Consider the following 25,230-nt stretch of genomic DNA (forward strand, 5'->3'; position numbering starts at 1 on the left):
GGGAAGGCTGTGTCCATCCCCTCAACATGGAAACCAAAGAGGTTACATAGTACAGTTTTAAATCTGGCAACGCTAGGCCACCCATGCGGTGTTCCCTAGTCATGATGTCCAGGGCTATCCTGGGGTGTTTTTTTGTCTCATACGTATTTAGAGAGGAGTGAATGTGCTCGGGAAAAAAACTTTTCTGGGATGGTTATTGGCAGGATGCGATACAAATATAGAAACTTGGGAAGAATGAACATTTTAAATGTAGCAATCTTCCCCATCCACGAGGTGTCAAGTTTGGCAAATTCTGAGAGTTCCTTTTCTGTGGAAAGTAGTAAGGCGTCATAATTGTGAGTGTATAGCAGGCTTTGAGAAGAGGACATATTTATGCCTAGGTATTTAATGCTATCAAGCCGCCAGTCAAAATTCCATGTGCTGCGGAGGTTCACCACTTGGTGCTCTGACATATGAATAGGTAAGGCTTGTGTCTTTAAAGAGTTCAGATGGTAATATGAGAGGTCACCATAAATGGAAATCTGGGCCATAACCTCCTCTACGGATTCCATGGGATTGGTTAGGGTCAGACATACGTCGTCTGCATACAGGGATATGACATGAGAGCTTCCACCTATATTAACCCCTACTATACGGGGGTCTTGTCTTATGGCCTGGGCCAGTGGTTCCATGGCTATTATAAAGATAAGGGGGGAGAGAGGGCATCCCTGTCGGGTTCCATTTGTAAGTTCGAATACCTCTGACAAGGCTCCGTTCACAAATATTCTAGCTGTGGGGTTACTGTAAAGTGCCCTAATGGCGGTGAGCATATGCCCTGTAAATCCCATTTTTCCAAGTACTGAAAAGGCAAAGGCCCAACAGAGCCTATCAAAGGCCTTTTCTGCATCTAATGCCAGGGCTAATGTGGGGATTCTATTCTTATAACCATGGTGTAGGATACCCAGAAGGCGTCTTGTATTATAGTAAGTCTGCCGGGTTGGGACGAATCCAGCTTGGTCCACATGTATAATAGAGGGGAGAATTTTTGCTAGACGGGTGGCCAATAGTTTTGCATAAATTTTTACCTCCTGGTTTAGCAGGGATATGGGCCTAAAATTTTGGGGTCTGTCTGGTTCCTTACCCGTTTTGGGGAGTGTGATTATCAGGGCCTGTAAGTTTTCGACTGGCAGGGATCCTTGGGACATAGCTGTTTGGCAGAAGTCTTTTAGATAAGGGCTGATGATCTGTTTAAACTGCTTATAGTAGTGGGAGAGATGCAATCACTGCTTCCACCTCCTTTGTTTCAATCGGGGAGTTGAGACCCAGAAGCTGGGAACTATTCAGTGTGGATAGTTGCAGGGATTGGAGATAAAGATTGATTCGTTCATTAAGCTCACCTGGTGTAGGATGGGTATTGCGTCAATTATACAGGTCTGCGTAATACGCCTTAAAGCCATTAGCTACGGGGGAGTGGACCTTCTCCTGAGAGTGAGGATGGAGTATGTGTGGGATTCTGCTTTTTGTATGACGAGCCTTAAATCTCGATGCCAGCAGCTCTACCGCCTTATTATCTTGTGAGTAATAGGTCGCTTTTGACTTGCGATGCATTTTCTCAGCCCCTGTCTGAGGCGTCTAATCTCCTCAGCTAAAAGCAGAGTGGGATTCGTTTTGTTGTTTGCTTCTACTTGTTGTATTTGGGATAAAATGTCTGACATTTTAGCTTCCATACGTTTTTCCCTTATCGCACCCTGCTGTATAAAGGACCCTCTGACACAAGCTTTGTGGGCATTCCACAGGTTCACTGGGTCTGTATGTGAAGAGTTATTAAAGGGGTTTTCCCACTTTGCTAAATCAGCTTCACCTGCAGTCACTTTGCTGGTAACTTCCTGCTTTTCTGCAGCTAAGGCTGGGCGGGCTTAGGCAGCTAGAGTGAAGGCCGGCCACGCCTCCTTATGACATCACACTGAGAGCTGAGTCCTGCGTGCTCGTTCATGTGAATAGTATGACTCATCAGGCTCACTGGCTCCCGGCAGTGTCTGTGAAGCTTATCTCTCCTGGTGTGGATTGCTATCACTCAGCAAGCAATGCTAAATGATCTTAGAGAGTTGCATTTTGATGTCCTGAATACTATCCACACATAAAACTTTCCAAATATATTCAACACTATATCTGTGCATCAAAAACTGTAATTTACTACAGCACAAATGCATGACACCTTGTATAAATATGATTTTTGTTTTTTACTCCCCTAAAACAACCACTGAACAGCACAGATGCTGTATTCTTACCATTATAGCTGTACTAAATTGAGTAATTAGGCCTCATGCACACGACCGTTTTTTTTACGGTCCGCAAAAACGGGGTCCGTAGGTCCGTGATCCGTGACCGTTTTTTCGTCTGTGGGTCTTCTTTGATTTTTGGAGGATCCACGGACATGAAAAAACAGTCGTTTTAGTGTCCGCCAGGCCGTGCGGAGCCAAACGGACCCGTCCTGAATTACAATGCAAGTCAATGGGGACGGATCCGTTTGACGTTGACACAATATGGTGCAATTTCAAACGGATCCGTCCCCCATTGACTTTCAATGTAAAGTCAGGAGTTAATATACCATAGGATCGGAGTTTTCTCCAATCCGATGGTATATTTTAACTTGAAGCGTCCCCATCACCATGGGAACGCCTCTATGTTAGAATATACTGTCGGATATGAGTTACATCGTGAACCTCATATCCGACAGTATATTCTAACACAGAGGCGTTCCCATGGTGATGGGGACGCTTCAAGTTAGAATATACTACGAACTGTGTACATGACTGCCCCCTGCTGCCTGGCAGCACCCGATCTCTTACAGTGGGCTGTGATCCGCACAATTAACCCTTCAGGTGCCGCACCTGAAGGGGTTAATTGTGCGTATCATAGCCCCCTGTAAGAGATCAGGGGCTGCCAGGCAGCAGGGGGCAGACCCCCCTCCCTCCCCAGTTTGAATATCATTGGTGGCCAGTGTGCGACCTCCCCTCCCCCCCTATATTGTAATTTCATTGGTGGCCAGTGGGCGGCCTCCCCTCTTCCCCCCCCCCCCCGCCCGATCATTGGTGGGAGCTGGGGCTCCGATCGGTAACCATGGCAACCAGGACGCTACTGCAGGCCTGGTTGCCATGGTTACTTAGCAATATTACAATATTAGAAGCATCACTTCATAATTACCTGCTGGCTTCTGCGATGTGTGTCCGGCCGGGAGCTCCTCCTACTGGTAAGTGACAGATCCATGCGCCGCACAGACCTGTCACTTACCAGTAGGAGGAGCTCCCGGCCAGACACACATCGCAGCAGCCAGCAGGTAAGTATGAAGTGATGCTTCTAATATTGTAATATTGCTAAGTAACCATGGCAACCAGGCCTGCAGTAGCGTCCTGGTTGCCATGGTTACCGATCGGAGCCCCAGAGCGATTAAACTGGGACTCCGATCGGAATCTCCGCTGCCACCAATGATCGGGCGGGGGGAGGGGAGAGGGGAGGCCGCACACTGGCCACCAATGAAATTACAATAGAGGGGGAGGGGGGCCGACGGAGGGGGGGGGGCGGGGGAGGGGAGGCCGCACAATGGCCACCAATGAAATTACAATAGAGGGGGGTAGGGGGGGCCGACGGAGGGGGGGGCGGGGAAGGGGAGGCCGCACACTGGCCACCAATGATATTCAAACTGGGGAGGGAGGGGGGTCTGCCCCCTGCTGCCTGGCAGCCCCTGATCTCTTATAGGGGGCTATGATATGCACAATTAACCCCTTCAGGTGCAGCACCTGAGGGGTTAATTGTGCGGGTCACAGCCCCCTGTAAGAGATCGGGTGCTGCCAGGCAGCAGGGGGCAGTCATGTACACAGTTCGTAGTATATTCTAACTAGAAGCGTCCCCATCACTATGGGAACGCCTCTGTGTTAGAATATACTGTCGGATTTGAAGTGAAAACTCATCTCTGAAAAAGCTTTTATGCAGACGGATCTTCGGATCTGTCTGTATAAAAAGTAACCTACGGCCACGGATCACGGACGCGGATGCCAATCTTGTGTGCATCCGTGTTATTTCACGGACCCATTGACTTAAATGGGTCCGTGAACCGTTGTCCGTCAAAAAAATAGGACAGGTCCTATTTTTTTGACGGACAGGATACACGGATCACGGATGCGGCTGCAAAACGGTGCATTTTCCGATTTTTCCACGGACCCATTGAAAGTCAATGGGTCCGCGAAAAAAAACGGAAAACGGCACAACGGCCACGGATGCACACAACGGTCGTGTGCATGAGGCCTAACATTCATATACAACTTTTCTATATATCAGTGTATTCCCCTCCCCCCATGTCATCTAGATTTCCACTTTTCTCTGTCATACCTTGCTAATCCACTCCCCTGCTATCCCTGTGGATGCTTGCAACACGATTAGCTCTGCTACATTTTATGGTTTTCCATACAATTCATAAACGTGCCCCCAGTTTCAATAAAATTCATATAGTTGCCCCCAGTGTCCATTCATTTCATATAGTTGCCCCCAGTGTCCATAAAATTCATATAGTTGCCCGCAGTGTCCATCAAATGCATGCAGTTGCCCCCAGTGTCCATCAAATGCATGCAGTTGCCCCCAGTTTCCATAAAATGCATGCAGTTGCCCCCAGTGTGCATAAAATTCATATAGTTGCCCCCAGTGTGCATAAAATTCATATAGTTGCCCCCAGTGTGCATACATATAATATAGTTGCCCCCAGTGTGCATACATATAATATAGTTGCCCCCCAGTGTCCATACATATAATATAGTTGCCCCCAGTGTCCATAGATATAATATAGTTGCCCCCAGTGTCCATAGATATAATATAGTTGCCCCCAGTGTGCATACATATAATATAGTTGCCCCCAGTGTCCATAGAAATAATATAGTTGCCCCAAGTGTACATAAAAATGCCCCCATTGAATTCACTATGAACCCCCTTTATTGCCGAATATTCAATAATCGTTGGTCGATTAGTGGGCCAGTAGATATTATACTTAGGCCTCATGCACACGACCGTTTTTTCTTACGGTCCGCAAAAACGGGGTCCGTAGGTCCGTGATCCGTGACCGTTTTTTCGTCCGTGGGTCTTCCTTGATTTTTGGAGGATTCACGGACATGAAAAAAAAGTCGTTTTGGTGTCCGCCTGGCCGTGCGGAGCCAAACGGATCCGTCCTGAATTACAATGCAAGTCAATGGGGACGGATCCGTTTGACGTTGACACAATATGGTGCAATTGCAAACGGATCCGTCCCCCATTGACTTTCAATGTAAAGTCAGGAGTTAATATACCATAGGATCGGAGTTTTCTCCAATCCGATGGTATATTTTTACTTGAAACGTCCCCATCACCATGGGAACGCCTCTATGTTAGACTATACTGTCGGATATGAGGTTACATCGTGAAACTCATATCCGACAGTATATTCTAACACAGAGGCGTTCCCATGGTGATGGGGACGCTTCTAGTTAGAATATACTACAAACTGTGTACATGACTGCCCCCTGCTGCCTGGCAGCACCCGATCTTTTACAGGGGGCTGTGATCAGCACAATTAACCCTTCAGGTGCCGCACCTGAAGGGGTTAATTGTGCATATCATAGCCCCCTGTAAGAGATCAGGGGCTGCCAGGCAGCAGGGGGCAGACTCCCCTCCCCAGTTTGAATATCTCCCCCTTACAATAGAGGGGGGGGGGGGGGGGCGGGGGAGGGGAGGCCGCACACTGGCCACCAATGATATTAATACAATAGAGGGGGGCCGGGGGGGGGAGGCCGCACACTGGCCACCAATGATATTCAAACTGGGGAGGCAGGGGGCTGCCCCCTGCTGCCTGGCAGCCCCTGATCTCTTATAGGGGGCTATGATTTGCACAATTAACCCCTTCAGGTGCAGCACCTGAGGGGTTAATTGTGCGGATCACAGCCTCCTGTAAGAGATCGGGTGCTACCAGGCAGCAGGGGGCAGTCATGTACACAGTTCGTAGTATATTCTAACTAGAAGCGTCCCCATCACTATGGGAACGCCTCTGTGTTAGAATATACTGTCGGATTTGAGTTTTCACGAAGTGAAAACTCATCTCTGAAAAAGCTTTTATGCAGACGGATCTTCGGATCCGTCTGTATGAAAATAACCTACGGCCACGGATCACGGATGCGGATGCCAATCTTGTGTGCATCCGTGTTCTTTCACGGACCCATTGACTTGAATGGGTCCGTGAACCGCTGTCCGTCAAAAAAATAGGAATCACGGATCACGGATGCGGCTGCAAAACGGTGCATTTTCCGATTTTTCCACGGACCCATTGAAAGTCAATGGGTCCGCGAAAAAAAACGGAAAACGGCACAACGGCCACGGATGCACACAACGGTCGTGTGCATGAGGCCTTACAGTATCCCGTTCCTCCGACGTCCATCCGCTCACTCCGCTGACTCGCCCGAACTGTTCGGATGCCCGCGCATGAGCAGCTCTATCTAAGATGCGGTGGATATACTGTGCATGCGCGGACGTGCGCGTTCATGTAATAGTGGAGAGGCCGGCCGATGAATTTCTTAGCCTGTGGTGCGCAGGCGCGGCAAAAGGATGCGGCCGGCGAAAAGAGGCCATATCCATGGGATACCTGAGTAAACAAACCATTCTAATAGAAGCTGTTTTAGGAAGATTGAAACGTTTTTTTAACAGACATATATAGGAAGAAATGTTCAATGGGGGAAAATAAATTAGGATAAACCTATTTAATGAAGTGGGACAACCCCTTTAAGCTGGAAGAAATCCTTTATAGCGGTCTCTATTTTTGACCTAAATTGGGGATCAGACATTAAGAATGGACTGCTTCTCCACATGTACGTTTGGGGAGAGCTAACTTTCTCTGAAATTGACAAGGTGATAGCAGCATGGTCAGACCACTTGATCGTTTCTAGGGAGGAGGCTTGAGCGTGAGGGAGAAGTGCTCCATCCACAAGGAACATGTCAATTCTGGAATACACATTATGAACTCCAGAGTGAAATGTATAGTCCCTAACAGAAGCGTGATGGATACGCCAAACGTCATACAGCTCCTCCTTCCAGAAAGTATCAGCAAGGGAAGGGATGGTCCTTGTTGAGGATGAAGAGGTGTCAACTGATGGGTCAGAGGTCAAGTTAAAATCCCCACAAACCACTAATTTTCCTTGCTGTTTTTTTGGACCAGCTTCAATACTTTGTGGAGGAAAGGCAGTTGGCCTTGGTTAGGCGCATACAAAGACACTATCGTGAATAAGACGTTGTTCAGGGTACAAATCAATATGACATATCACCCCAAGGGATCCGCTTGATCAGCTATATGGGTAAATGCCACCGTATTTTTTATGGCAATCATGACCCCCCTGGATTTAGAGTGAAAGTGTGATTGAAAAATGTGGGGAAACTGCGGATGCCTCAACCTAAAAGCGTCCTGTTGAAGCATATGCGTTTCCTGTATTCCCAAGATATCACATTTCAACGCCTTTGATTCTTTCCACAAATGTGCTCTACGCATAGGACTATTTAAACCATTGGCATTCAGACTAGCAAAGGTTATTACCATTGTATATCAGAATAAACAGCGTTTTCTCACTAATAGGTAATAAGAGAGATACCAGACACAGGACGTCTCCCAGCAAGGACGTCTGTGTCACCAGGACATAGGCAGCACAAGTTAGTACAGGCATTACATTAACTACTGAGGATTGTAGCCCCCAAAAACATAGGAGGCAAGGCAGCAAGATCAAACCAACATAAAACATGGTGAACCTGAAGGAGGCTCAATACAAAATGTGGGGTAAATGTCCCGTCTGTAACCTAGGAAAACAAAAGGTTAGGTTAGGGCGACAGAACTCGTGCCAACGTACAGCACCGGAAAGGCGAGGTACACTAGCCCTGGTTAAGACTGAATTCAGCGAACTCTTGACCAGTCTTTACGGACTTTAGCAGGGGCCTGGTGATGTGCTTCCTCTATGGTGGATACCGGTATGTTCCAACTCTGCAGAAGCGCCAGTCCTTCTTCCAGGGATTTGGCACCATGGAAAGTCCCGCCATGATGGATCAACAGGCGTACAGGGAAGCCCCAGCGATACGGGATTTCCACGCTTCTAAGGGGCGACGTAACCGGTAAAAAGGCTCTTCTTAATCGCAGTGTAGCTGCAGATAAGTCGGCAAACAGGAGAACTTTGTGGAATGGTGCAGGAAGGCCTCCATTTTTCCTCGGAGATGCCAGCAGTTGTTCTTTGATCTTGAAAAAATGCACCCTGCTTAACACATCTCGAGGCACTGATTCTTCCAGATGGCGCGGTCGCGGTACACGGTGCTCCCTGTCAATCTCCAGATCCCTGTCAGGACAGTCTGATAGCACCGCTTTCAGAAGGGACCACACATATTCAGGAATGTCTCTAGGAGTCACCGATTCTGGAATTCCTCTCAGCTTTATATTATTGCGCCTGCTCCTGTCTTCAAGGTCGGCCATTTTGGCCTTGATGCTCTCAACCTCTGCCTCTAGCTCTGTGTGAGCGTCAATGAGGGTGTTATGTGAAGCTGCAAAGTCCCCAAATTTGTTTTCAAGGTGGTCCGTCCGGGCCCCTAGATCATCAATGTCAGAGCACAGGGGAGCTATAATGGACTTTATGTCCAGCAGCATAGATCGCCGCTGTAAAATTAGCATGTCCCTCATGGCTGTGTCAGTGAGAGCGGTGTTGGACACCGTTAATGCTTGCAGCGCTGTTTCCCCATCTATATCTGGGATTGCAGGGGTGAGCTTCGCGGTCCCCCTTTGAGGGTGTATTAGCAGCCACCAAGTGGGCCTGCGACAGTGATATGTCCCGGTGAAAGGTGGGAGAGGCGGAGGGAAGCTCCCTCAATATATGCAGGATAAGGGGTTACGGCTCACCTGGCCATGTGTGTCAGCCAGGCCCGGGGAGTTCTCCGGTCCGCTGTTGGTGTTCGTGCCGCCTTCCCCCAGATCCAGCTGAGAGTGGAGCGCTGAATCGGACAGTGATCTCCGTATGCCTGCGGTTGGGGAAATCAGCGGCAGGTCTGCTGTCGCCGCGCACTTACCAGGAGAGACCGCTTCTCTGCCAGCGCCATCTTGGATTTCTCCGGCGTCTCTGGAAAAGTAGAATTTGGTAAGTTTGGTCTGTTTGGCCATTTTCTTTCTTCGCCCCGTCATGTCTGGCAAGGATCCCCTCACTGTTTAAGTGTAGCAGGGTATCGCTGAGCTTAAAATCGTCGCTTTATTCGGTGCTGGCACGGGAGCTCAGGCTCTATGCACCCATCCACCTAGGCAGCCAGACCACGCCCCCGATAATGGGGTGTTTTTAAGTAAAACCGATATATCTTCCAAGCTACTGGTACCTGAACTACACATAATGCAATACGAATACTTGAAAGCACAAGTTAAAAGATTTCTCGCTCATCAAAGGTCCACAACTGACCTCTCCTGGTACGAAAACTGCCCTAAACTAACAGGTTTTTGGGACGACATCTTCCGTCAGATTAGGAAGATTCTAAAACTCTCAGATGGCAAACTCCCCCGCCTTCCAGAAATAGCCTTACTCTCCCTCTTGCCTCCAACCCTCTCTAAATTAGAAAAAAAGTTTAATAAGAATACTACTAGCATCAGGTAGACTACTTATTGCTTCAAAATGGAGGTCCGAGGAGATACCATCTAGATCCCATAGGTTTGCCAAAGTAAATGACATAGCCAGGTTGGAGGAACTCTCCCATTGGGAACTTAGGAATCATAATAAGTATGAAATGATTTGGAAGCCATGGAAAACAAAAGCATAACGAGGATATCTCCAATTTTGTAATCACTCCATAGTATATTGTGTAACTCATTCTCCCTCATTATGGCATTAGCAGGAATATCCCTGGTTTTTCCCTACCCCTTTACCCCCACTCCCCCTTTTGTCCCTTCTCTTTCCTCCCATCATTCTCTTACCTTTCATTGCAAGCTATATTAGTACTTGGTCTAGTTAAATGCGGTTTTCCTCATTCTTCAGAATTAGCTTGTCTATATTACTCAACATACCGTTTATGCTGTAAACAATGATATGGTGTACGATGAGATGGCGAGGAACATTGTAGGTCTTGCTAACTACCTATTTAGTCATGCTCAATCAGTGGCGACTCTAGGAACAATATATAGGGGGGGCACAAAGATACCACAGTCAAAAATGGGGGGGCAAAAACAAAATAAGTATATATAAATAAGATTACAAAATACGAGAGAATTGCGGTAGGCAGGGATACATTTATAATAAAACAATTTACTTACAAAAGAAGCTATTCAGTCGTCTGCTGTGCCGTCCTCTGCTTGCTTCCGCGGATTCTTTCCCCTTCTTTCTGTCTCTCATCAGTGCGCAGGCGTACTGTTATGGTGGATCTGTGGAAGACACACTGTTATGGGGGCATCTGTGGTGGACACTTATTATGCTTCTCATTAGCCCTCATTATGCCTCTCATCACTCCCATATCAGCCCCCATGCCTCTTATTAGCCCCTTATGCCTCATTAGCCCCCATTATTCCTCTTATTAGCCCCCATTATGCCTCTTATCACCCCCATATCAGCCCCCATGCCTCTCATTAGCCCCCATATCAGCCCTTATGCCTCATTAGCCCCCATTATAAGCCATTATGCCTCATTAGCCCACATTATGCCTCTTATTAGCCCCCATATGCCTAATTAGCTCCCATATGCCCCATTAGCCCCCATTATAAGCCATTATACCTCATTAGCCCACATTATGCCTCTCATTAGCCCCCATATGCCTAATTAGCTCCCATATGCCTAATTAGCACCCATTATGTCTCTAATTAGCTCCTATTATGCCTCTTATTAGCGCCCATATGCCTCATTAGCCCCCATATGCTTCATTAGCCCCCATATGCCTCATTAGCCCCCATATGCCTCAAATAGTCTAATTAGCCCCCATTGTGTCTCTAATTAGCCCCCATGATGCCTCTTATTTGCCCCCATTATGCATCATTAGCCCCCATATGCATCATTAGCCCCCATTATGCATCATTAGCCCCCATATGCCTCATTAGCCCCCATATGCCTCTAATAGTCTAATTAGCCCCCATTGTGTCTTTAATTAGCCCCCATGATGCCTCTCATTAGCCCCCATTATGCATCATTAGCCCCCATATGCCTCATTAGCCCCCATTATGCATCATTAGCCCCATATGCCTCATTACCCCCCATATGCCTCATTAGCCCCCATATGCCTCTAATTAGCCCCCATATACCTCCAATTAGCCACCAAATGCCTCCAATTAGCCCCCATATGCCTCCAATTAGCCCCCATATGCCTCTTATGATTAGCCCCTATTATGCCCCCAGCAGCCACATTTTTTATAAAATAAAAAAACACTTACCTCTCCTGCTCCTGGACGCCGCCTGCAATTTTCTCTCTCCTCAGTCGACTGTGCTCTGAACTGGCACGCACAGCGTGAGGTCACAGAGCGCCCTCACGCTGTGCGCAGCCCTGCACAGCCGACAGCCGAGGACCAGGAAGTGGTAAGTACAGAGCGTTTACCGCTTCCTGGTCCTTCGATACTAATGAGCGCTTCCATAAGGGGAAACAGCGGGGGGGGGCAACTGGGGGGGAAAAGAATAACATAGGGGGGGAATTGCCCCCCCTCGCCCCCCTGTAGCGACACCACTATGCTCAATTTTTACCCAAATTTTTATATAATATTGTATGTATCTCATGTCATTGCATTTATTCCACATTTGACCACTTTCGATACATTTAAATCAATAAAAAGAATTTTGAAAGAAAGAAGTGAATGGGTCCGCATCCAAGCCGCAAAAACTGCGGCTCGGATGCGGAGCAAAACAACGGTCGTGTGCATGTAGCCTAATACACATGTAAATCATAAAAAACAAGAAAACTGTGCATATTGCACGTCTCTATCCTCTCTCTTTTATAATGTTGCATACACTGAGACGTAGGTGGTGCTCGAGTAGAGTAAGCACTGCCTTTTTTGCAGGTTTAGACACTTGTATGTTCTCTGCACAACACCATGGATTTACAGCTCTCCGCAGCTTCATTCTTTGTGCTGCTTTTGACTCTTTTATATATTCTGAATATTCTAAAGAAATGGAATGAAAGCAACACAAATTTTCCTCCTGGACCCAGAAGTTTGCCACTGATTGGGAATTTACATATGTTGAATTTTAAGAAACCTCAACTGACATTTCTAGAGGTAAGGTGATATCATGTTTTAAAGAATCCATTAACGAGTTGTACACGATTATAAAAAGAGATGTCTGGAACTGCATCCATTAAAGGAAATAGGATTGAGCTGAAAGGTCTGACACAACCTGTGTAGCTGTTTTTGGAAAGCAGCCATGTTTGTCTGTACAACACATTATATATACAGATAACTAGAACAAAGTGCAAACCTCTACTGATAGATTGGTATCATTAATCTATATTCACTTAAGCGCTACTTGGGGATGTGTTGAAGAAGTAGATACAGGGTAAGAACTGGACCATTAGACTTCCATAGAGTCCAACAAAGGGTCAAGGCTCTGATATTATAATGGGAAGAGCTGTATGATACAACTATGGGCTTTGGATCTGGCCACCTTGTTTCTAGAAAAAACACAGCACATTTAAAATTTGTTTTTAGACTTTTTTGACCATTTTGCCCATCTGAAATGTTGGAAAGTATACTTGATGTACACTTGTGTTACTTCACAAATACCCAACAGACCTTGTTGATTCAAGCATCTCAAGGAGCATGACAGACTACCAATAACAGGTGGGCTATGATAGTATGGTGTCTGTATCAATGTTCCCAGCCTTCACTGGGACCTCCATCTATAACTATAGTCATGCATGAAGGGCTCAGTGCTCCGTGTTCTTGGTGAAGCTATGCCTCATGGGATAATCCGCTATATTAATGGCTTTTGTTTTTTGAGGTTCACTTTTTGCAGGACAGGCACATTTTATGACATAACTTACATACACACACACACATATATATATATATATATATATATAAAACAGTTTCAAGGTTGTCAATTATAATCCTATTTATAAATTTGCATTTAAGCTTGCAAAAGAATATGGCTCAGTGTTTACCTTTCACATGGGCATGAAAAAAATGGTGGTCCTCACCGGATATGAGACTGTAAGAGATGCACTTGTCAACAACGCTGAGGAGTTTGGGGAGAGGGCACAGGTCAAAATATTTCACAATATGGACAAGGGAATGGGTAAGTTATCAGTAAAAAATTTCTCTAAGTGTATTTGCTGCATTTTTGATGAAATGAACACTTTTCCCCCCTCAAAAACTCATGAAAAGAGAGGCACAGTCAGAGAGTAACCATAAAGCAACATATGCACAGTACCATGCCTTTGAAGGACATCCATAGTCAGGATCAACCATTTTAAACCAAGTATAATGACTTTTAAGGCTGACCTTGCTGATTAAAAACATAGGGTGAGATTTATCAAACTGGTGCAAAGGAAAACTGGCTTAATTGCCCATAGCACCCAATCATTCCACCTATAATTTTCCAAAACAGCGCTGAATAATGAAAGGTGGAATATGGTTGCTATGGGCGACTAAACCAGTTTTCCTATATACCAGTTTGATAACTCTAAATACTGTGTAAGTGCACCAAAGGCAGGTCCAGGCATTTGGTGCACCTTAGCTCATCCGCTTTGCTTCCCTGTACACTTCACCCTCCACCTGGGTGTCTGGTCCTATCAAATTGAGAAGGACGTGTTTAGGGCAGAAAAGCTAAGGTGCACCGAGTGGCTAGGGCCCACCCTCAGTGCACTTAAACCCTAATTTAGCTTAATAGGGTTGGTCCTACTGATAGATGCCCTATAACCAAGTTTTTTTTTTTTTCATTCCATGTCTAATTATTATGCATTAGTTATATGGGTGCTATTATCATTTAAAACATTTCTGAAATAACCACCCAATGTAACTAATGTATTGCACAATCTACACTATGAAGACATCCCCTACTGTTAAGTGATCGCCATCATTCCACATGAGTAAACCTTGACTTCCATTTTTTAAGCTACTGTAAGTAACTCTTGAGGCCTTCGTTGCTGTCCACAGTCTTTCAAGTGTACAATAAAGGAGCCCAACATGATGCTACGGGCCAAAATCTCCTCCCTCCAGTTATGTGACACTTGTAGAACTGGTTTTCTCTGGAGATGGAGATTTCTGGATTCCCACAGACAACAGGGCAAGGTGTGTCTGCCACACATATGCCCCCTTAATGGAGTAAATTGAAGCTGCTAGGCCACAGTGTAAAAGCTTTAATAGGGTCCGAGCCTAACATGCACTATTTATAATGCTGGCGTCTTGTATTTCAGAAGGGACTTTAAGCCCTCTTAGGGATGAGGGCTTCTGATGTAGCAAATACTTTAGCACCTGTATATTGTATTTGCAGTCTATAAATGTTTAACTGAAGCGTTAGTTTCAGTTATGTACTAAATAAAACCAACAGTGTCTCATGGCCAACTTTATTTTCATGGGCAGCACAATAAATAATAATAGCCTTTGGTGACAGTAAGTGTATTTTCAGATTGGTAAAGCCAGATCAAAAATTTCTGAAGTGTAATTTGCCACAGAATCTAATGGCCCAACTGAGCAGGCAACAATCGGTAAGAGACTCTGCGTTCCCAATACCTGCCTGCTCATCAGTGGAGGTGAAGAGCTGCATTTACATTAGGCAATCAACCTCCACTGTATGGAGATGAGTGATAGCAGTAGCTATTGCTTATCCTCATACAGTTTCAAAATTTCTGGGCTACAGAGTACTATGTACACAGCACAATCTGCTACCCAGAGATGATGATCGGGGTGTCCACACAAAAGATCATTTCATCCCATGAGCAAGTATTTTGTTCCTTCATCAAGTGATTTGTGGCATCTTAACACGGGTTAAACGTTCTTTCCCGATACTCAACCTGAAAATCTGGGATTGTAAATCCAGCAAATTGTGAACAGATTCCATGCAGATTTAAGTGGGGAAAAAGGCTTTGTAAACCTACCCCATGATACAGTTTGTCAGTGACCTTTTAGGAACATTATATTTAAAACTGAGCTCTTCGTAGTACAGGGCCTGAGGGGTCAGAGCATGACACCGGGAATTATCTGATAGAGATTTTTGAATCCCTGTTTCATGCTCCATTCTCTCAAGTGCTGCATTAAGCATAACACATTGCATCACTTTTGATGGAGTGTCCTTTTAAAGGGGTCCACTAGTCCTTTTATATTGATAGTCATCAGTAAGTGGTTGGCGGAGGTCAAACGCCCTGCACCCCAACTGATCAACTGTTCGGAGTACCTCCAGTTCATAAGTGCACAGTGCCATCCATGGTGTAGTGGACAGAGCTGGATACTGCAGCATTCACTTTAATGGGAACAGTGCTACAGTAACCAGCACTCTACACAATGGACGGACAGAGCTGTGTAATTCCAGTGCTAGAGATACTCCTAAACATATTATCATCAGGGATGTGGGGAGTTGGAGCCATTCCATTCAGATATTGAAGGCCCATCCTGAGTATAGGATCTCAGTAGAGATGAGAAAATCGATTCTACATGAATGAAGTTTGGACCGAATTTTGTAAGAGTTGCATTCAAATCCAAAATGTGAGTGATTCAATTTGGAAGAATATTTGGAGAAATAAAGAGAGAGAAATAAATAAAGAAATGTTTAGAAAGTGGGAGACTAGAGAGAAAAAAAAACATCAGTCCTTGGAGGACTCAAAGTGCCATACACAAAATTTTAGGCCAATTGGAGCACTTTCAGTACAGTTAGAATTGATTCGGACCATAACTAACTAGTGCGCTGATATGGCAGAATCAAACTCAAATCACATTTTGAGTGATTTGCTCATCTCTATTGATCAGTATAAATAGACTAGACAAGCCCTTGTAAGTAGAAAATTTCTCAATCACTTCATTTAACAATATGCCTGCATCCACTTGAAAAAAAAGCAGTAAATTCAGCAAAGATCAGAGAGGCTCCTTTGTGTAAGTGTGATCTCTTCCTCCTTATCACCTTTCTGGGTTCCCTAGAAGAAAATAAACATAGTGTAAAGTATGGGAAGTGTGGTCACTGCATATAGTACTGGTAGATCCCACAGAAGGGAGACAGCCTCTGATTGTGAGAGAAATGCATCTAGCTGTACGAGTGAAGCAAGGAATAATATGGCTGAGGAAAACATAAGAAAAGCCCTAAAAGACCTATGCCCTGCAGTTATGATTCTATAATGAAGCACAGCCATTACGCAAACTTTTTTTTAAACTCAGGTTCTCTTTAAGGTATGTTTATTCTTATAAAAAATTCTATATAACTAAATCTCCTTTCCTATGTTCCAAAAAATTTAGTATATTTACATTGCATACATTGCATAACTTCGGGTGTGTTACATATTTCAGGGCTTCTCTTTTCTCATGGTGAAAACTGGAAGACAATGAGACGATTTACAATAAGCACCTTACGTGATTTCGGCATGGGAAAAAGTACAATTGAAGAAAAAATTACTGATGAATGTGTTTACATGACAAATGAGTTAGCTGATTTTAAAGGTATGGTATACCACTGATCATACTGATGTGTTTGGGGAAAAGAATTCAGAGAAAACTACGTAGTGTCTTGGTAAGTCACAATCCAAGCAACATATAAATGTACATTCCCTAGTCGCATTGTGCCAGCCCATGTAAGTATTTGTAAATGTGTGGTCATCCCTCCAACAAAATAGAGCATGACCTCACTAATAATATTAATGATGGTTCCTAGTAAATTACAGTTACTAGGCTCTGGTTTAAGAATTAATGCAGAACATAATAGTTAAAAATATGATTTTCTCTTCTTTGACAACAGTGGCACATAAGTTTAATAGTTATAAACACAAACTGTAGCATAAACTTGGTGATTGCTAATCACACCTAATGGTACCAAACACTGGAACGCAGCAGAACTTACCGTAACTCTTTACTCACTTTAGAGTGGTCTTCTACTGGGCAAGTGGAACCATGAGATTACATAGTTACAAAGTTGATACGGTTGAAAAAAAGACATAAGTCCATCAAGTTCAACCAAGGGATAGGTAGAGACGCGAATCCCAGAAGGAAGCGAGACTCAGATATCTACACGTTTTCATAAGCATTAATGTTGTTTAGAATTCATCTAAACCCTTTTTAAAACTGTCCACTGTTCCTGCTGTGACCACGTCCTGAGAAAGTCTATTCCACAGATTCACAGTTCTTACAGTAAAGAAGCTTTGACACTTCTGGAGACTGAACTTTTTCTTCTCCAGTCGGCATTTTACATGGAACAGTTTTTTACCGCATTTTTTGTATGGCCCATTTATATATTTGTATAGGCTAATCATGTCCCCCTCTTAGACGTCTCTTCTCAAGAGTAAATAAATTCAATACTTTCTTCATAACTAAGACCCTCCATGCCCCTTATCAGTTTAGTCGCTCTCCTCTGTACTTTTTCCAGCTGCAGTGCGTCCTTTCTTTGGACCGGTGCCCAGAACTGAACTGCATATTCCAGATGAGGCCGTGCTTCTTTGTAAAGTGATAATATTACATCCCTGCCCCGTGAGTCCATGCCTCGTTTAATGTGTGACAGTTTCCTGGTGGCCTTAGAAGCAGCTGATTGACATTGTATGCTGTTATTTAATCTACGGTCTACAAGGACACCCAAATCCTTCTCTATAAGTGACTCTGCCAGTATTACATTCCCTAGGACATATGAAGCATGGAGATTATTACTACCAAAATGCATAACTTTACATTTATCCACATTGTCTTCCCCAGCCCCACCCAGCAATCTGTCAATCCGATCCGCAATATGCCGAACCCGAGCACCTGGAAGACAACACACTGTTCAGTATTCACAGTCTAGGCGACAGATGAACCTGTGTGTCCTCCTAATAATAGAGTCCCCTACCACCAGCATCTGTCTAACCTTTGCAGCACTCCTTTTCCCATCTTTAATGCAGGGGGCATCCTCCTGGTTGCTAGGATAAATGCCCTGCTGCAGTATTGCTGGCCCTGGGCTTTTATTCCTAATATCAGCCAAACAGGCATATTTACTAGTTCGTTCCAGCTCAGGACTAGCCTCCCTGGCACTTTTCCCTCTCCCCCTTCTACCTACATTAACCCAACTGCTGACTTGATAGTCCTGATCTTGCCCTCCTCCTCCCACCTCCATTTCACTGACCCCAGTCAGTGCCTGCACAGTGAGGTCTAAGCCTCTCTCCAGGTTTGCAATGCCCCTAAGTATTTTAAGCTGCTTATTTATATCTAAGATCTGGGCTTCCAAATATGCAACATGATTGCATCTAGTGCAAATGTATTCACCCTCGATGGCTCTTCAATTCACTCATACATTGCATAGGACACACACTTAGTAGCATTTTCCATGGAGCACATGTTTAAATATGGATGAACAGTAAAGAAGGAAAACAGTAAATAGTCTGCTGTAGTTGGTGGACTAGCTAGAATCAAGCCAACAACACACAAGGAAAATCTATCAAACCTTAGTTTCTTGCTCCTTGTGTTAAACTCCGGTTCTTTAAACTCCACTTATTCACAAGCCCACTTAGTACAGCAAGTCCACGTAGAGCGAGATACTCCACAATATTCCCAATATTGTATCTAAAGTGACTGCTTGCTTTGGCCCATCCTACAATGTTGTTCTGGTGAGGTTCCCCTTCTATAGTTTGCCCTGCATACACTGCGTGCAGAATTATTAGGCAAATGAGTATTTTGACCACATCATCCTCTTTATGCATGTTGTCTTACTCCAAGCTGTATAGGCTCGAAAGCCTACTACCAATTAAGCATATTTGGTGATGTGCATCTCTGTAATGAGAAGGGGTGTGGTCTAATGACATCAACACCCTATATTAGGTGGCAAAATGGGTCAAAAGAAGGACTTGACAGGCTCAGAAAAGTCAAAAATAGTGAGATATCTTGCAGAGGGATGCAGCACTCTTAAAATTGCAAAGCTTCTGAAGCGTGATCATCGAACAATCAAGCGTTTCATTCAAAATAGTCAACAGGGTCGCAAGAAGCGTGTGGAAAAACCAAGGCGCAAAATAACTGCCCATGAACTGAGAAAAGTCAAGCGTGCAGCTGCCAAGATGCCACTTGCCACCAGTTTGGCCATATTTCAGAGCTACAACATCACTGGAGTGCCCAAAAGCACAAGGTGTGCAATACTCAGAGACATGGCCAAGGTAAGAAAGGCTGAAAGACGACCACCACTGAACAAGACACACAAGCTGAAACGTCAAGACTGGGCCAAGAAATATCTCAAGACTGATTTTTCTAAGGTTTTATGGACTGATGAAATGAGAGTGAGTCTTGATGGGCCAGATGGATGGGCCCGTGGCTGGATTGGTAAAGGGCAGAGAGCTCCAGTCCGACTCAGACGCCAGCAAGGTGGAGGTGGAGTACTGGTTTAGGCTGGTATCATCAAAGATGAGCTTGTGGGGCCTTTTCGGGTTGAGGATGGAGTCAAGCTCAACTCCCAGTCCTACTGCCAGTTTCTGTAAGACACCTTCTTCAAGCAGTGGTACAGGAAGAAGTCTGCATCCTTCAAGAAAAACATGATTTTCATGCAGGACAATGCTCCATCACACACGTCCAAGTACTCCACAGCGTGGCTGGCAAGAAAGGGTATAAAAGAAGAAAATCTAATGACATGGCCTCCTTGTTCACCTGATCTGAACCCCATTGCGAACCTGTGGTCCATCATCAAATGTGAGATTTACAAGGAGGGAAAACAGTACACCTCTCTGAACAGTGTCTGGGAGGCTGTGGTTGCTGCTGCACGCAATGTTGATGGTGAACAGATCAAAACACTGACAGAATCCATGGATGGCAGGCTTTTGAGTGTCCTTGCAAAGAAAGGTGGCTATATTGGTCACTAATTTGTTTTTGTTTTGTTTTTGGATGTCAGAAATGTATATTTGTGAATGTTGAGATGTTATATTGGTTTCACTGGTAAAAATAAATAATTGAAATGGGTATATATTTGTTTTTTGTTAAGTTGCCTAATAATTATGCACAGTAATAGTCACCTGCACACACAGATATCCCCCTAAAATAGCTAAAACTAAAAACAAACTAAAAACTACTTCCAAAAATATTCAGCTTTGATATTAATGAGTTTTTTGGGTTCATTGAGATCATGGTTGTTGTTCAATAATAAAATTAATCCTCAAAAATACAACTTGCCTAATAATTCTGCACTCCCTGTATGTAGTGTTCTAATTCATCTTCAACTTGCAAAACCAGTTCTCTCCTTAATATAGGAAGAAGCATTAACAATTCCCACAAACATTGCACAAGTTTGTCCTGTAGTTATCATTTCCCCTTGACTTCCATGCAACATCTGGAGCTTGCATTTTTTGTCAAAAACTCTGCAAAAAATGCCACCAAAATCACAAAACATAACATAAACACACAAACACCTATGTGTGACATGAACCTTAGGCTACTTTCACACTGGCGGCAGTAGGGTCCAGCAGGCTGTTCCGGCGAGGGAACAGCCTGCCAGATCCGTGCTAATGCTAGACCACCGTGCCGCCGGAAGTCCGCTCCGGCTCCATTCACTATAATGGGGATGGACCGAAGGTTCGGGCCGCAGCACGTCAAACATGCCGAGAGGCGGCCGGACAAAAAATACAACATGCTGTGGTTTCTCTCCGGCCGCCTCTCGGCTTGTTTGCTGTGCTGCGGTGCGAACTTCTGGCAGCAGGGTGGGCTAGCATTAGCATGAATCTGGCAGGCTGTTCCCCCACCGGACCCTGCTGTCGCCAGTGTGAAAGTAGCCTTATTCAGTATTGTTAACAATCTCTGCCATCTTGTGTATATCGCAACCACCAATGTTTTAACCAATATTGTGCCTCTGTGACAATGACCATAAGTCTCTGTGTGCCTCTGTATTTGCAATTATTTATATATGGGTGTGTATGCCGTTTACCCAATGACATGCTAATAGGTGTAGGTGACTTGATGACTCTTTTAACATATCTGAGCGATATCATTTGCGTCAAATCTCATGTGACTAAATTTGGCACATTACTATTTCATTTAGGAAAACCAGTTGACAACACCATGATCTTGAATGCTGCGGTGGCAAATATTATTGTATCAATTTTACTTGGACATCGAATGGATTATAATGATCCCCAATTTCTAAGATTATTGAGTCTAGTTAATGAGAATGTTAGACTTGCTGGAGCACCTATGGTTTCGGTAATATCATTGACCTTTTCTTGGCACATACGTATGTTTATTCATGGTTTGAAGTGAGTCATCCCTGAATGTCATTATGCATGCTCTAGTTAATATGCATAATAAATCAACTGAACTGCTTCAGTTAGGAAAATGTATTTCAGTTTGGTAGTATTCTATCTCTACAGCCCATCAACCTTCGATAACATTGATTTTCACCATTATAACATTTTATCACATGGACTCCAAGCAACTGGTCAGTTGATCTGGCTCTGCCCACCATGAAAATTAGAGAAAATATTTTGCAAATTTGCAAAAATAAAAATCTTAAATAAAATTGGTCTTTACTAGTGTTGAGCGAACAGTTCGAGCATAGTTCAGGTCCGTACCGAATTTTGGGGTGTTCGTGACACGGACCCGAACCCGAACTTTTTCGTAAAAGTTCGGGTTCGGGTTCGTCGTTCGGCATGTATTTTGGCGCATTTTGAAAGGCTGCAAAGCAGCCAATCAACATGCATCATACTACTTGCCCTAAGATGCCATCGCAGCCATGCCTACTATTGGCAAGGCTGTGATTGGCCAAGTGCAGCATGTGACTCAGCCTCTTTATAAGCTTGTGCGCACGTCGGGACGTGCTCACTCCCGATGTGAATAGAACAGGGATAGACGCAGCTGATGCTAGGGCGAGAATAGGCAGGGATAATTGAATAACTGGAAGCAAATTTCTCTCCTCCACCTGTGATTCATCTGAACAACTGCAGCTGAGCTGCTTTTTTGATAGGGATTGGCTATTTTTAGAGTGGCCAGAGTGATTTTTCCATCCACATGTACCTGGGCTGACCGCCGGCCGCCATTTTGCGACTTGTAGTGCTGCAGCAGAAGCTGCAACAGTGTGCATTCCAAAGCTCCAAACAAGTCAGACATCTACACCTGGGATTCAGACCAATAGCGATTTAGCAGCACAGTCCAAGGCTATTTTTTTTAAAGGTTGTGCAGACCATTTTGTGGCACATGTTACTGGGCTGATAGGCGGCGGCCATCTTGGGACTAGTGCTGCAGCACAATCTCTCCCAACGTCCATTAATCACTTGTAATAGTGGTCTGTGCCATAGAAATCCTACATCAGGGACTTGGGTGTGCTTGTGTCACCCCTACTAATACCAGTCCACCTGTAATCCATACAGTGAAAAGCCATAAAGTATTCCAGTGAGGGAATTTTTTTTTTATTTAAAAAAGGCCAAGTTAGTTTATCTGGCGTTCAATATACTAGATACAGTTAGGCCTGCGTTTCATACATCTGGAATTAGCAAACTAATGTGCTGGGGTTGGGAAAACATATATGTACCCATACTAGAATCTGTCAAAGAAAGCGGTACTCACATATAACAGTCATTCCATCTGTAATCCATACAGTCAAAAGACTGAAAGTATTCCAGTGAGGGAATTTTTTTTTTATTTAAAAAAGGCCAAGTTAGTTTATCTGGCGTTCAATATACTAGATACAGTTAGGCCTGCGTTTCATACATCTGGAATTAGCAAACTAATGTGCTGGGGTTGGGAAAACATATATGTACCCATACTAGAATCTGTCAAAGAAAGCGGTACTCACATATAACAGTCATTCCATCTGTAATCCATACAGTCAAAAGACTGAAAGTATCCCAGTGAGGGGATTTTGCTTATAAAAAATAATATATTTCATTGTGGTGCGAGTTGAATCGCAACAATGAAGAAAAATACTATTAAGGGACGAGGACGCGGTCGTGGTGGTGTCCGTGGAGCCTCTGTTGCTGGTAGAGGACGTGGCCGTTCGGCCCCAGGCGCACACAGTAGGGAACGAACTCCCTCAACTAGCCGGCAGAATGTACCGCAATATCTCGTGGGGCCCAATGCCGCTCTTAGGATGGTAAGGCCTGAGCAGGTACAGGCATTAATCGATTGGGTGGCCGACAGTGCTTCCAGCACGTTCACCACATGGTCTTCCACCCAGTCTTCTGCGGAAAGCGCACAGGTGGCACCTGAAAACCAAGCCCATCAGTCTGTCACATCACCCCCAAGCATATCAGGTAAACGGTCTGAGCCACAAGTTATGCAGCAGTCTCTTCTTCTGTTTGAAGACTCTGCTTCCAGGGTTTCCCAGGGGCGTCCACCTAGCCCTTCCCCAGTGGAGGAAGACATACCATGCACTGACGCACAACCACTTATGTCTCCAGATGAAGAGGACATGGGAATACCACCACAGCAGAGTCACCGACTCTCTGATGATGACGAAACACAGGTGCCCACTGCCGCGTCTTTTTGCAGTGTGCAGACTGAACAGGAGGAGGTCAGGGAGGGAGACTGGGTGGAAGACGATGCAGAGGACGATGAGGTCTTAGACCCCACATGGACTGAAGGTCGTGGCGATGACTTTCACAGTTCAGAGGAAGAGGTAGTGGTGAGACCGAGACAACAGCGAAGCCAAAGAGGGAGCAGGGGGCCAAAGCAGACGAGCCGCCGCCCCCAGAGTTCGCCTGCTACTGGACATCGCCAACAGGGACCCAGCCCCACAAAGGCAGCTTCAAAGAGTTCCCTGGCATGGCACTTCTTTAAACAATGTCCTACCGACAAGACCCGAGTGACTTGCACGCTCTGCCATCAGAGCCTGAGGCGAGGCATTAACGTTCTGAACCTCAGCACAACCTGCATGACCAGGCATCTACATGCAAAGCATGAACTGCAGTGGGGTACACACCTTAAAAACCAGGCACTCGCTGAGGCTCCCCCTGCTCCCTCTACCGCTGCTGCCTCGGCTTCCGCCTCGAGAGGAATGTTGCCACCTGCCGAGCAGCAAACAGAGGATGTGCCACCGACACCACCACCACCGCCACCGTCAACTAGCGTCTCCACTATATCACACAGCAGCGTTCAGCTCTCAATATCTCAAACCTTAGAGAGGAAGCGCAAATTCCCCCCGAGTCACCTTCGAGCCCTTGGCCTGAACGCCAGCATTTCTAAACTGCTGGCCTTTGAAATGCTGTCATTCCGGCTGGTGGACACAGACAGCTTCAAACAGCTGATGGCCATGGCTGTCCCGCAGTATGTGGTTCCCAGCCGCCACTACTTCTCCAAGACAGCCGTGCCTTCCCTGCACATGCAAGTGTCCGATAAAATCAAGTGTGCACTGCGCAACGCCATTTGTGGCAAGGTCCACCTAACCACAGATACGTGGACCAGTAAGCACGGCCAGGGACGCTATATCTCACTAACTGCACACTGGATGAATGTAGTGGCGGCTGGGCCCCCGGCGGACAGTTCCTTGGCGCACGTCCTTCCGCCCCCTAGGATCGCAGGGCATCATTCTCTGCCTCCTGTAGCCTCCTCCTCCTACTCGGCTTCCTCCTCCACTGCTTCCACCAGCTCATCCGGTCAGCCACACACCTTCACCACCAACTTCAGCACAGCCCGGGGTAAACGTCAGCAGGCCATTCTGAAACTCATATGTTTGGGGGACAGGCCCCACAGCGCAAAGGAGTTGTGGCGGGGTATTGAACAACAGACCGACGAGTGGTTTCTGCCGGTGGGCCTCAAGCCAGGCCTGGTGGTATGCGATAATGGGCGAAATCTCGTGGCAGCTCTGGGACTAGCCGGTTTGACGCACATCCCTTGCCTGGCGCATGTGCTGAACTTGGTGGTGCAGAGGTTCATTCACCACTACCCCAACATGTCAGAGCTGCTGCATAAAGTGCGGGCCGTCTGTGCGCGCTTCCGCCGTTCACATCCTGCCGCTGCTCGCCTGTCTGCGCTACAGCGGAACTTCGGCCTTCCCGCTCACCGCCTCATATGCGACGTGCCCACCCGGTGGAACTCCACCTTGCACATGCTGGAGAGACTGTGCGAGCAGCAGCAGGCCATAGTGGAGTTTCAGCTGCAGCACGCTCGCGTCAGTCGTACTGCCGAACAGCACCACTTCA

At 45.5% G+C, this 25,230-nt stretch overlaps 1 protein-coding gene across 3 annotated transcripts in view; it reads left to right on the forward strand.

The window, feature by feature from the left end:
* LOC120997233 (cytochrome P450 2K6-like) overlaps positions 1-25,230 on the forward strand; it is a 265,867-nt gene that overhangs the window by 142,443 nt on the left and 98,194 nt on the right. The window contains exons 1-4 of one of the 3 annotated variants that reach the window (XM_040427231.1): positions 12,008-12,241; positions 13,097-13,259; positions 16,457-16,606; positions 21,138-21,298. In XM_040427231.1, coding sequence (XP_040283165.1) covers positions 12,059-12,241; positions 13,097-13,259; positions 16,457-16,606; positions 21,138-21,298 — 657 coding nt within the window. In that variant the 5' untranslated portion in view covers positions 12,008-12,058. Of the gene's footprint in view, positions 1-12,007; positions 12,242-13,096; positions 13,260-16,456; positions 16,607-21,137; positions 21,299-25,230 lie in introns of those variants that run through there. The other 2 variants (XM_040427230.1, XM_040427228.1) reach the window with 2 other exon arrangements.

The sequence above is a fragment of the Bufo bufo genome, chromosome 4, assembly GCF_905171765.1.
Source record: "Bufo bufo chromosome 4, aBufBuf1.1, whole genome shotgun sequence".
NCBI lineage: Eukaryota > Metazoa > Chordata > Amphibia > Anura > Bufonidae > Bufo > Bufo bufo.